The 14,052-nt window shown below is 39.2% G+C and overlaps 1 protein-coding gene across 4 annotated transcripts in view; it reads left to right on the top strand.

The window, feature by feature from the left end:
• cpq (carboxypeptidase Q) overlaps window positions 1-14,052 on the top strand; it is a 200,866-nt gene that overhangs the window by 70,784 nt on the left and 116,030 nt on the right. For all 4 annotated transcript variants that reach the window (XM_004915138.2, XM_031904128.1, XM_002943782.3 and 1 more), the window contains one exon: window positions 8,161-8,368. In XM_004915138.2, the coding sequence (XP_004915195.1) occupies window positions 8,161-8,368 (208 nt within the window). The remainder of the gene's footprint in view (window positions 1-8,160; window positions 8,369-14,052) is intronic.

Genomic DNA, 14,052 nt, shown 5'->3' with positions numbered 1-14,052 from the left:
TCAGTTGATCCAGGCTGGTTTGGGCTATAAAACTTAAGTCCTTCAGGCATTTGGTCCCCTGTGTAGAATCTCATTTGTGACCCCTTCAATGTTATCCACAAAACCCTAGGTCCTGAATGCCTGTAGCCTCTCCAATTTCAGTTAATTTTTTGATTCTTAAAGAAAAATGTGCTTGCAACCTCTGAAATATCTTTATATTACCAGCCTCCTTCAGCAGCTAGTTACATGCCATGTGTAAGAGCACACAGGACATCTTTTGTGGGCAGCTGTTTGCCACCCCAGGAGGAGAGACTCTGAGGCTAGTTTTTCACTTTGCATCCTGACCATAATGCCTTCAGGATGCCTTTGGCCCTAAATGAAATGACTGGCTTTTCAGAGCAAAAAGGTTTGTGGCCAAGCATATTTCTTTTTCCAGTTCCATATTTAGAGGCTAGGAATGGTGCTTCTCAGAATATTAGATTGCCCCAACCACTAACAGGCACCAGCAGCTGATATTATTTCCATGAAAGAAAATAGCCTGTCTATAATATTCTATCAGCATAGCATGAGAGTGTGATTACACCCGGTTCCATATGATCTGCAGTGTCTGTCAATCAGGAGCACTTTAAGACAAGCTCTTTGCAATACGTTTAATCTCTGTGAAGGTACAAAGGGAACAGCTGCCAACATTTGAAAATAATATTCAGTGACAGGTTGCTGCCGGACTGGGGCATCCTAAAAGACTTGCAAGGGAATATTGTTCCAAGCCTGCCCTACCTATCATGATGCCAAAGGGCTATCATGATTGTGTTTATTCTACCCATTAGTTGAACTAAAACTTATTGAATGAGCAAAGACATTTCAGGTCACCTGACCACCAGTAGTGCCAGACCTTAACTTTGGGGGTTCCCCCAGCAAGGTTCTTTAGTGAAAGTGCACTACCCTGCTAATGGGCACGTGCATATGAATATAATGGGGTTTTGGAAGAGCAAGAGGAGATACTGGAACCAAAAATGAAACATTGCTGTTTTGGGGTCTGTACTTTATTTAGCATTGGTTCACAGGTCAGAGACAGCAGAGCCCTCCCTACGTCCCAGACCTAAATGCCCCCTAAGCTGTGGAAGTGACTTCACACATACTGTATGCATGAGCGTGACGTCATTTGTGTGGCACATAATGTCCAATTTCGGACATTATCTGGAAAGAGACCCACACCCCCACCACTTCGCCACCGCATTTGACCATTACACCTGGTGGCTGGGGTGGTGTTTTTTTTTTTTTTTAAATATTGATTATATAGGCACTCGACCATTCCCTAGACACAGTGTGCCCAAGATGGCTGCCTTACCTTGTGAGGCTACTTATATACCTGACAGTGGTGCATGCTCCCTACTTGTCCCCACACACATGGAATTTACTTCTGCTACTTTTCATTGCAAACCATTGAATTCCATTTCTTCTGACTCATTTTGGTGAAGCTTTAAAACCTTGACACCTGTAACCCTACAGTAAAGGGCACATTTACTAACCCACGAACGGGCCGAATGCGTCAGATTGCGTTTTTTTCGTAATGATCGGTAATTTTGCGATTTTTTTTTAGCGTTAAAACTTTAACGCTACGAAAAAGGCGCGACTTTGCATGCAAGTGTTAACGCTACGAAAAAATCGCGACTTTGCGCAACTTTCGTAATGGCTACGAAAAACTCGCGTTTTTACGCAAAAATCGTAAAGACGCCGAAAAACTCGCGTTTTTACGCAAAAATCGTAAAGACGCCGAAAAAATTGCAAAAAAAATACGAAAAAGTCACAAAATGTTCGTTTCCAATTGGAATTTTTCCAATTCGGATTTGAAATCGTGTCTTAGTAAATCAGCCCCTAAGTGTAATTGTCTTGATGTTCCAATATGGGTGAGGCCTGGGTGTTCACTATACATCTTTGCATTTCTCAGATTTAAAATTGTAATTCACTTCAGGATTGACATCCCTAATTGAAACACATCCATCTATTTCTCAGTACTGTTTAGTTCTCCTGGATGTAGATCAGTTGCCTACTGCAGGTTGAATAGAGTAGAGTAAAAAGCAAGATTTGTGCCCCTACCTATATATTTGGTCTGGAGCACTGTTTACATATGCAAGGCTAATATAAACAAAACTATTATACTGGTTTAAGTGAGATGTCAAGCTTTCGGATTTTATGATCACAATGAAGCTATGAAACCTAACATAAGAGTTTGAGCCACATTATATGACCATCCCAGTTTGGCCAATCACATAGGTGATATACAGAATGAAGGCATTTATCCACACATGGCCTTTTGCTGTAGGTGGGGTGCTGGGAGTGGCACTGCTTGGAATACTTTTGAGGGGTGCATTCCCTTTGCATTTATTTTCTGGCAAGAGTACACAGTACGGGGCAGATTTATTAAATTATAAAATTAAAGCTCTACCAAAGAAAAATTCACCCACTCTCTATTCATTCCTGTTGGGTTTTTGGAAAAGAATTTATTGAATGGTGAACTCTAACTCCCACCCATTGATAAATATGGGCTCTGCCACTTCCTTTGTCAGGGGGTTGCAGACTCCTGAAACTCCTTGTCTCCTTGGTCCTTGCGGTAACAGGGCCCAGTTATAACTTAAGTCCTGTGTTTTGGACTTTGCACACTGCCTATAATTTTGTACTTATTCTGACCTTCTCTACTCACATGGTTTTGTAAAAGGTAGCACAAATGATAATTCTCTGCAACTCCCTGACAATGGTGGCGGCAGAGCCCACAAAAAGCCAGTTCTTCAAAGTGTGAATTTAGAGCTCAGCACAGAAAAATTCTACTACTTTCAATTTATTTTTAGAAGTGTATATATCAATGATCGAAAGTCTCCACTTGATAATACACTTCGAAAAGTCCCATAGGAATGAATAGAGAGTGGGGGAATATTTCAGGGGAGAGCTCTAATTTCACTCTGTTTTGTGGACTCCACCACCACATTTGTCAGTGGATTACAGGCTCCTCTAAACTTAGACTTGTCCTTACTGTGACATGGCCTAGTTGCGACCTGTGTCCTCTGCTGCTCTACTGTTGCGCCTATTTTTTGGACTTTACACACTTGCTATAATTTTGTACTTATTCTGACTTTCTCTGCTCACGTGAGCACAAATGATGTTTTTTCCACATACAGGAAAGAAAAAGAAAAAACTTTTGTTCAAGGGGCCCCTTTAATCCTGCTAATCCAGGGCCAATGCCCTAACCAAAGCAGGGGCGGCAGCCAGCAATACACATATAAAGGTACTGTTGTTTCTTGCATATTCAGGAATTCCATTTACATACTCCAAATCCCTCCAGAATTGATATTTGTGCGTGGCAGCCCAACCAAATCACAGACACTAGTGCCTGACAGATCTCATAACATAAATCACTTGGAACTGTAAATAGAATCTAGCAGGCGTAAATCTCACTGGAGACCCAGCGGCACAACTATGCAGCTTGTATAACAGGTGAGAAATTGGAACGGAGGTGCGTTTCCCACAGCGCTCAGCCTTATGAAAGTAATCATGGAAGAGATAACGCGTGCCTTCTCTCTAAGGCTGGCTGCCACTTTGTACAACAAAATGTATGGAGCCCCAAAGGAACGCCTATGGCTTACACTGCTGTGTCATGTATAATGTGTGCTTATGTTTGTTACATTTAGATATAGCTAATGAAATTTCTCTGTATTTGGTGCTCATTTTGTTATGATTAATACTTTACGTTATTTATTACATTTGGGGAGCTAGAATTTCGTTTTAGAGGAAAAATTATATAGATTTCACTACAGATCTAATAGAATACAGCATATCTGTTTACTGGTACCTGCTAAAACCTGTACCTAGTCTAGTGCTTATAGGGATACTGTCGTGTTTTATGGGGTACTTTTTATTTCTAAATTTAACTGTTTATATAGCAAATAATTCACTCTACCATTTAAAATTTTATTCATGAACCAACAAATGTATTTTTTTTAGTTGTAATATTGGTGTGTAGGCGCCATCTCAGTGCATTGTGCCTGAGTCTGAGCTTTCAGAAGGAGCCAGTGCTATACATTAGAACTGCTTTCAGCTAACCTATTGTTTCTCCTACTCCCATGTAACTGGAGGAGTCCCAAGCCGGACTTGGATTTTTTACTATTTAGTGCTATTCTGATACCTACTGGGATACCTACCTACTGCTATCTTGCTCCCTTCCCATTGTAATCAGCTTCTGGGAGGGGGGTGATAACACTCCAACTTGCAGCGCAGCAGTAAAGTATGACTGAAGTTTATCAGAGCACTCGTCACATGGATTTGGCACCCTGGGAAATGAAGAATATGGCTAGCCCCATGTGCAATTTCAAAATTAAATACAGAAAAATCTGTTTGTGTTTTTGAAAAATGGATTTAATGCAGGATTCTGCTGGAGAAGCTCTATTAACTGATGCATTGTGAAAAAAACATGTTTCCCATGAAAGTTTTCCTTTATGGCAGCAATGAGAGAGACCTATCAGGAGCTATAGGGTAAGCCAGCACATAAGGGAGCTCAAACACACATATTTCCCTTTATGCCAGTTGATTAAAAACACTATTTCAAGTGTTTTTTGGTAGTTTGTTGCCTGTATATTTGATGGTTATAAATTTAAAGCAACAAATACACATGAAAAATACTGCTGTTTATTGCACGGTGTAATTTAAAGGGGAACTCTGGCTTCTAAACCAAAATTTGTTGGAGACCCACACAGCACAGAAACCCCTAATATACCTATCACTGTAAATTACTGAATAAATACCATTTTTATATGCTGAAATCCAGCTGCAAAACAGTTCTTCTCTTTCTGCATCATTTGCAATCCTGGCAGGGGAGGAGGGGCTAAAATATCAATGTTTCAAATTGTAACAACTTCCCCACAGCTTACAGATATCATGCAGGAACTACATTACCCACAATGCATTGCGCTATCACGTGTGCTGGGGACTTAAAGGCTAAAGGCAGGCTGAATACATTCAACTACTTTTACATTATTTTTGAGTCTCAAAGTAGTCAGTCAGATCAACAGGGGACGGGGTTTAGGTAACTTCCAAACCATATTATTACATTAAAAATCATATTTTTAACTGATGTACATTGCAAAGTTGCTTGAAAGAATGTTTACTTTTCAAAAAGCTTGTGTTTGGATCGAGTGCCTCTTTTCATTGCAGTACTTTTCTGCAATGAATACTTTCCCATGACTTACAGAAGTTCACCCAAGTTCCATAAAGGAGAAGGAAAGCTACTGAGGCAGTTTATTGCCAATAGATTAGTCACAGTAGTGCAAGAAAGCTATATTTATTCTGAAGAATTCTTTACCATACCTGAATGAACAGCCATACAAGCTCCCTGTTTAATTAAGATAGCAGCTGCCATTTTAGCTTGGTCTGGCTTCACTTCCCTGCCTGCATCTCTGTGCTCTGAGCTCAGATTACAGCAAGAGGGGAGGGGGGGACAGGAGAAGGGAGGGGGAGAGAGGAGGACGCTTCACAGGCTTGTGCCGTGCCCTAAAGGATTTTTCTGACACAAAAGATCATGTGTACAGAATAGAAGGAAAATAATGTTGTGTTTCTTTTCACTGAGGACTCAGTTCTCTATTCGCTTATGGCAATATTTACATAGACCTTTCTGATAAAGCTTACTTAGTTTTTACCTTTCCTTCTCCTTTAAATGGGATTTTAACACCCATAAAATAATAAAGAATATTTTGTTTGTTTGAGTGCTCACGTTGCTGCCTGTTATATATGGAGAAAGTGCCCTGTCACACATAAGGGAAACACAATCTTCTATTTATTTATATAAAAATGCATGCATGTGCTAAGCCTCTAGAACATATGCCAGGCAGCAAAGGAAATGCTGTAAATTCCACATCAGCTATCTCTCATTACTATGCCTATGACATATTATCAGGTCTTAGATGGTGAACCTTATTCTGAGCAGTTAAAGGAAATCAATACCCTGAACAATGTAGGTCTCTATAAAAAATATATGAAATAAAACAGCTCATGTGTAAAACCCTGCCTCATCTACATAAAGCATATTCACAAAAAAACATTTTTCCAAATTGAGTAATCCTAAATAGAAAATTGCCATTTTACGTACTAAAGACTACCCCCTAGGATCATACGATTCACAGTGTGTAGATCACATTAGTCAATGAATAGACAACGTTCTGTCTTTTACTTCCACACTTCTTTCTGTTACAGTTAAAGCGGCCATACACGGGCAGATTTCAGCTGCTGATTTGGGCCCTTTAAACTGTTTAGGCATCTTATCTCCCCGTATATCGGGCAGGTGTCGATCGGACAGGTTTGATTTTCATTGGCTCATTGGTGCGGTCCTCAACCCAACATCCCCTATGCCCGTCATTGTAATTCAAACATTTTTACAGCCACCTTAGGGCCATGACAGACGAGGAGATTAATCCAGTTTGGAAAGATTTTGGAAAGATTCTTTAATAGGCCAATTAAAGAATCGTCTAGAGATATAGTTTATTTAGTTTTTTATAGTTTATCATCTGGAGATATAGGTTATTTTATCTAAGTTCTGTTAGCAGTACCATACTAACTGTGGTGTTCTCAGTTATGCCGAGAGACAGAATTAAACTAGGTTGGCAGATAATTCAAAATTTCTGTTAAAATGTGTTATTGTGTCCTTGGGAAGTATGGAACTACATGGGAATTGTTATAGCAGATGGATATGTTTGCTCTTTGTGGCAAATTAGATTTTTCAAAATGAAACATTACATCCTCTGTGAATAAACAAAAGCAATGGCTTTCTGTGGTGCTTATCATCAACACTCCATTTACAATTTTTTTGTTTTTGGCTTGTATTTACTGTAGGTAAGATGCTATTTTTTAATGAGTCCATTGAAAATAAGTAGCTGATTTACACCATGAAAACTTCATTGTAATCAGAGATGTTTGAAGATTTCATTGTATGTGGTTATTATTGCGCCGGTACTAATGAAATCTAAGGTGCATTCTGTATTTAGTCAAATTTGTATTTGTGTAATTTTGGGGTTTTTTTCTACCACAACTAAACTCACTTTTTTAAAAAGCACTAATGTCTACTCAGTGAAAAAAATCCTGAAAACCTCTAAAACTTTGAATTAAATAAAGATTTTACAGTTTGATAAGGACAGCTTCCATCAACTTCTACATTACTTCACCCGCTTTAAGATGGCGTATTAGAGTTTTGTGTGGTTTTTACACTTAATAAATATCGAAAAATTAATGTTTTAGAGCAGGGGTGGCCAATATGTCGTAGGGTTGTCTACTGCTCGGCTGGAGCCCCTTACTAGCAATCTGTGGATTCTGGCAAATGCTAGAGGGACTGCTGTAAGATGCCATAGACAGATGCTATTCACTATTCAGTTTTGCATCCATTTTAGTGCTACACAGTTGCTTTTGTGTTTGGAAATGAGTCTGGTTGTCTGAACTACTTTTGAGAACATTTCTGTAGGAATAACTAAAAGCATGTTCAGTCAGTTTAGGAGCCTCATTGCTGTGTTATTATTGCTTTTTACTAGAGCATATCATCTTTGTTAAGGTGGCCATACACAAGCCCATAGAAGCTGTCGGTTTGGCCCCTCCAGACCAAGTTAGCAGCTTATTGGCCCTCAGGAGTGCCTGCACCACTGATATCTTGGCAGAAGTTGGCCAGATATCTCTTATCTGAAAATCCCTTCAGAAAAGGACCACAGTGGCAAGTTGTTACAGTCCTTGTCCAACAGGTCTCTGTAGGCCCACATTATGATCCAGGTATTGGCCCTAGGGACAACAATTGGATCACACTGATCTGGACCAGTGTGTGGGTGGACAAATCAGACTAAATGAGCAGATCTGAAGGTGTATGGCCAGCGTTACCTTCAGTGACAAGTAGGTGAGTGTAGTCTAAGGCCCATGACAGGGCACATTGTCTACCATCATCTCTCAACTCATGATGAAGTGCCAAAACATGACCTTGCAACCTATCATCTACTTAAAATGGAATTCTCCAGCCACTACCATGTACCTAAGGCTTTATTTCTTGGTTTATTTCTGTTTGGTACTCATATAAAAATGTACAGCGTATAAAGCACAATAAGATATTGCAAATAAAAGGATGAAAATAGAGTAAATGGTATTTTTATGTTCTTTTATTTCCAGGAATATCAGCTGAAGTTATTGTGGTATCATCTTTCGAAGAACTGCACAATAGATCCAAGGAAGCGAAAGGGAAGATTGTTGTTTACAATGAGCCATTTGTCAACTACGGGGAAACAGTGCGTTACAGAGGAAGTGGTGCAGTAGAAGCGGCCAAAGTGGGTGCTGTGGCATCTTTGATCAGATCAGTTACTCCTTTATCTGTTTATAGGTAAGGCTTTTAATGGTCATAGCACTGCATTTAATAAATACAAATGTATATTTATAATGGTTTGAATTTACAAAGACTGATTCAGCAGCTTATCTGCCCATGTATAAAGAACCGCGACGAGCCTACCTGACTGATATCTGGACTAAAATTGGGCAGACCTCACTAAATGAGCAGATCTTATGCCGTATGGCCACCTTTATTCTTGGTCTATACATTTTCTGGTGCTATTGGCCCTTTTACTCAAAGGAATGGGAGGAAGAAAAGAAAATTTAATCAGTGAACCCCACACACAAAAATTTAATCAGTGAACAACCTCTTTGAAAACTTTCAATACCTGCCACACTGGTTGTCCAGAGGTTAATAGTAAGGCTGTAACATTTTCTTATTAACTTAGATTTCCTTCTCCTTCTGTAACCCACTCGGCCCCCCCTCAGGAATTTGCTTTGGCTGATGGCTTGTGGGCATGCTCAGTTGTTCTAAGCTCAGATTACTAAACACGCCCCCCAGTCTAGCAGCCAGTGAAGAGATGGCATTCCCATGCTGGTTCCCATAGAAACTCAGCTCTAGCTGTCTGCAATTGTCTGCATTTTTTTTCTCCTAACCTCCTCTCCTGAGCTCAGCTCAAACAAAGCAGAACTTTTATCAGAGACAGTTGTGCCTGTGTGAGCCTGTATTCTTGATGAAATGTATGCTGAATAAGGGTCTGTGTGTGTGTATGCTGTTTGCAGATTTAAATGTATCTGATTATGTATCAGAGGAAAAATGGCCACCGGGTGAAAACTGCTATTTGCTTTAGGAACATGTGATGGTGCTGGCAAGCGGAGGGGATATATGCAGTACAAATGATGCCACTTGGGAGGGGGAGACGTGCCCAACTGATATACATTGTAGGCAAATGTAGACTTTACATGTCCTTTAAGGTCTGTCACAAACACAAAGGTAATTCTTTGACAAATATGGAACACATATTCAATAATAATCAATATTGCTTTTTAAGTGACTGTTCATTTTTTAATACAGGCTTTCCTTTAATTTCTTTAATTACTCTTTTTAGTCCCTAATTATTGCAGAAAGCAAGAAGCCATTGTCCCTTAATGCTAGGTAAAAAAAGATTCCAACTTCAGAGACATATACAATTCTTTCTTTAAATGGACTGAAATTGAAAGACCTGGCAGTTAATACCATCAAACAGCGGTTAGGTGTTTTCTTTACAGAACAGATATTCAAGGATCCAAGAAATAATGTAAAGAATGTTGATTCAGGCAGAAATGACATTTCTCCCTTAGTACACGGAAGAATATTTTCTCCACCCAAGGTAAGGGTTTTTTTTTCAGAGATTCCATTGATGTTTGTTTTGACCTCTTTTGGATCTCAAGACGGTAAATGAGGGTTATGCCTTTTCCCAGTGTACAAAGAAAGTTGTATAGGAGTTACGCTTTCTCCAACGGACGTAGTCATCTCTGGAATTTCAAACCTAAATCTCATACATTATGCACTGCAAGTTGTGTGGATCTGGCCGTCTTTGCTCTATGATTATGTAGGCCTAACTGTCATGCATTCATGGAGTTTAATACTTGGCAGTGTTCTCGTGAAGGCAAGTTTTTGCAGGTCAGTAGTTCTGCAGAGTGTGAATTCTCTGTGCGCTCAGTTTGCATCCTGGCTTCTGAATATGTCAAGAATCAATTACTTGTCAGTTCCCACTATCAATGTGTGATAGTCCTGACTAGTTTCCAAAATGTTATGATGTCTTATCTATTGTGGGTTACTAATAGTGATAAAAGACTGGGGGCCATGAGTTTATGGTCTCCCGCCCCCCCCAGTCCTTTTTCTTGATTATTAATCTACAGTTATCTAGGGGTGACCTGCTATAAAAGAAGTAGGTTATCTCTAAAACATATTACAGATATAGGACCTGTTATCCAGAATGCTCGGGACCAAGGGTATTCCGCATAAGGGGTCTCTCTGTAATTTGGATCTCCATCCTAAAAATCAACAAAACATTAATTAGGATTGTTTTGCATTCAATTAGGATTAATTATATCTTAGTTGGGATCAATTACAAGGTACTGTTTTATTATTACAGAGAAAAGGGAATTATTTAACTATTAAATAAACCCAATAGGGCTGTTCTGCCCCAATAAGGGGTAATTATATCTTAGTTGGGATCAAGTACAGGTACTGTTTTATTATTACAGAGAAAAGGGAATCATTTAACCATTAAATAAACCCAATAGGGCTGTTCTGCCCCCAATAAGGGGTAATTATATCTTAGTTGGGATCAAGTACAAGGTACTGTTTTATTATTACAGAGAAAAGGGAATCATTTAACCATTAAATAAACCCAATAGGGCTGTTCTACCCCCAATAAGGGGTAATTATATCTTAGTTGGGATCAAGTACAGGTACTGTTTTATTATTACAGAGAAAAGGGAATCATTTAACCATTAAATAAACCCAATAGGGCTGTTCTACCCCCAATAAGGGGTAATTATATCTTAGTTGGGATCAATTACAAGTTACTATTTTATTTCTACAGAGAAAAGGGAAATCAGTTTTAAAATTCTGAATTATTTGATTAAAATGAAGTCTATGGGAGACGGGCTTTCTGTAATTCGGAGCTTTCTGGATAATGAGTTTCTGGATAAGGGATCCTATACCTGTACTGGCTGTTGCCCTCCTAAGGAAATGGGAACAGGTGTATCTATACAAGGGAAAGACCACCGTAGTTGTTTGTTCCATAACGGAATTAAGCATGGCCGATAATGTCGCAGAAATATTGTGGTACATATGTTTTTAATTTGGAGGAAAAACAAATCCTCCACAAAAAATTTAGTCAAATCCTGAACTGAATAAACCCTAATTTGCATATTTAAATTTGAGAACTATCCAAAAATTGCATCAGTTTTAAACCAAAAAAATGCTCACAATCATTATTCCAGAGCTCCAAAGTCACATGACTTGAGGGTTTGTATTTTCCTAAACACTTAGGGGTATATTTATCATGCTGTGTAAAAAGTGCAGTGAAGCATTACCGATGATGTTGCCCAGGGCAACCAATCAGCAATCAGATTTCAACAGTTACCAAAGCAAAGCAAAGCATCTGATTGGCTGCTATGAGCAACATTACCGTTAATGTTTTACTTTTTACACAACATGATAAATATTCCCTTTAGGATTAGGCCACAACTTTGTAAATGAGCCCTCCTGCATAGTGTCCTTTTCAGTTAAAGTTCCCCAAAATGCAATAAAATCCTTATACGCATAAGCCCTGGAATAATTCTGCAGGTTTTTATGCCTATTTTTTCCATTTTCACACATTGCTAATAAATGGCTGAGGATATGTTAATATTTTATAACTGAATAAATAGCTTGCAATAAAACTACATTTATTTAAAAAAAAAAAAAATTATACCAAAAGTCATAAAATACCAAAACATCTTTAAAATGTTTCCACTCATGAATCTGTGCGGATTAGGAGCTAAATAAAAACAGATGGTGATCTGATTTTCTACTGAGGGGCTTCGCTTTTTAAAATGTTAATTTTTGCATGGGAATTATATCTTTAATTTGATTGAAAGAAACGGAGACTGCAGCCATCAAGCAGCCATCAATTTGTTTTCATGGTTTAATATTCCTTTCCAGTGGGAACTCTGTCTCTTCCTTCTCTGCAATGCAGGCATGTCACAGAGGGTTCAAGCCAGGCAAGGGTTAATTTTTGACTTATGCCAACACAAAGAAGGTACAGAGACATGTTTATAAACTGTTCGGCACTTAGAAATGTTCTGCATGGAAGTTCATTAAGGGGCTGTAATAACGCTCAGTAGTTCCTTTCTGTCTGTGGGCGAGGGTGTAGGAGGACGTCAGATGGTGCCCAGTTACAGCTTTTTACTGTGTTTGCGAATATTTTTTTTTGTACTTTTTTTCCTTTCATTGGTGCCAGACTCTATTATGTGAAAGTACCGCTGTGGATTTTTCAAGAACTGCTTATGATGTATGCTCTTGAGAGAATACAATGGGCAAGAGAAAGGGAAATAGAGGCAACTTCATGCTTAGTTTTGCTTTGTCTGCTTATGGAACTGCTCGCTGTACAAGACCTGGGGATGGGAAGGGAGGCTGGGGAGGTGTCGGAAGGGACGGTGCCAGAGAATTTTATACTGGTACCGCACAGAAGGTCTGACAGATGAGAATCAAGCCCAAACAAAACAACAGAAATGTGCACAGATTATTCTATGTAGCAGCTGTAGTCTGAAGGCCAGAACTAACATTATCGCCCAACCCCGTTATCCAGCTTTTGCTGCCAACAAATGTGGAGTACCGCAGGGGTCAGTCCTTGGTCCTTTGATTTTTAACTTGTTTATTAATGACCTAGAGGTGCGCATAGACAGTACTGTTTCTATTTTTGCTGATGACACTAAATTGTGCAAAGCTGTAAGTTCCCTGCAGGATGCTGCCACTTTGCTGAGCGATTTGACAAAATTGGAGATTTGGGAGCAAACTGGAAAATGAGGTTCAGTGTTGACATGTGCAAAGTTATGCACTTTGGTAGAAATAATATAAATGCAAGTTTTACACTAAATGTCAGTGTTTTGGGGGTACCTTAATAAAGATCTGGGGGGTTTTGTAGGTAACAGGTTGTCTAATTCCAGCCAATGTCATTCTGTGGCTACTAAAGCAGATAAACTGTCTTGTATAAAAAAAAGGGCATTGACTCAAGGGATGAAAACTTAATTTTGCCTCTTTATAGGTCCCTGGTAAGGCCTCACCTTGAGTATGCAGTGCAGTTTTGGGCTCCAGTCCTTAAGAAGGATATTAATGAGCTGGAGAGAGTGCAGAGACTGCAACTAAACTGGTAAAGGGGATGGGAGGGTTAAAATATGAGGTTAGACTGTCGAGGTTGGGGTTGTTTTCTCTCAAAAAAAGATGCTTGCGAGGGGTCATGATTACTCTGTACAAGTACATTAGAGGGAATTATAGGCAGTTGGGGGATGTTCTTTTTTCCCATAAAAATGATCAACGCACCTTTAGATTAGAGGAATGGAGTTTCCATTTGAAGCAGTGTAGGTGTTTTTCATGGTGAGGGCAGTGAGGTTGGGGAATGCCCTTCCTAGAGATCTGGTAATGGCAGATTCTGTTAATGCCTATGAGAGGGGCCTGGATGAGTTCTTGAACAAGCATAGTATCCAAGGCTATTGTGATACTAATCGGTAGTATTGATGTTGGTATACTGTATATGGTTTATATATGTCTATAGATAGGTCAGTATAGGTTTGTGTGTGCTGGGTTTATTTGGAGGGGTTGAACTTGATGGACTTTGATCTTTTTTCAACCCAATGTAACTATGTAACTATCTCAATTTGAATGTCTTTTTTTTTCAAAGAAAAGGGATGCGTTATGGAGTGGCATCACAGTATAGGGCACAGATTCATCCTTGGGTGGCCCTTTGCCCATTGATGCTGTACTGTGCTCCTCACACAAGGTGCAGCTAGACTCCAGACAAATGTCCTCTTTGAGTGAGCTCTTAGGGGAACAGTTTTGCACCTCTTCGTGCTCTAGTAATTTTGTGCATTATCTGGCTGCCATATAGTATAATTAAGCATCTTAATTATATGAATAAAGTTAATCAATTTATATAGCAGCAAAACATTCTTAAAGAGATGTTTACTAATGTTCTAGGTTGCAGAGTA

Source organism: Xenopus tropicalis, chromosome 6, assembly GCF_000004195.4.
Source record: "Xenopus tropicalis strain Nigerian chromosome 6, UCB_Xtro_10.0, whole genome shotgun sequence".
Taxonomy (NCBI): Eukaryota; Metazoa; Chordata; class Amphibia; order Anura; family Pipidae; genus Xenopus; species Xenopus tropicalis.
The sequence above is the reverse complement of the archived record's forward strand: the minus strand, read 5'-3'. Positions and strand labels throughout refer to the sequence as shown.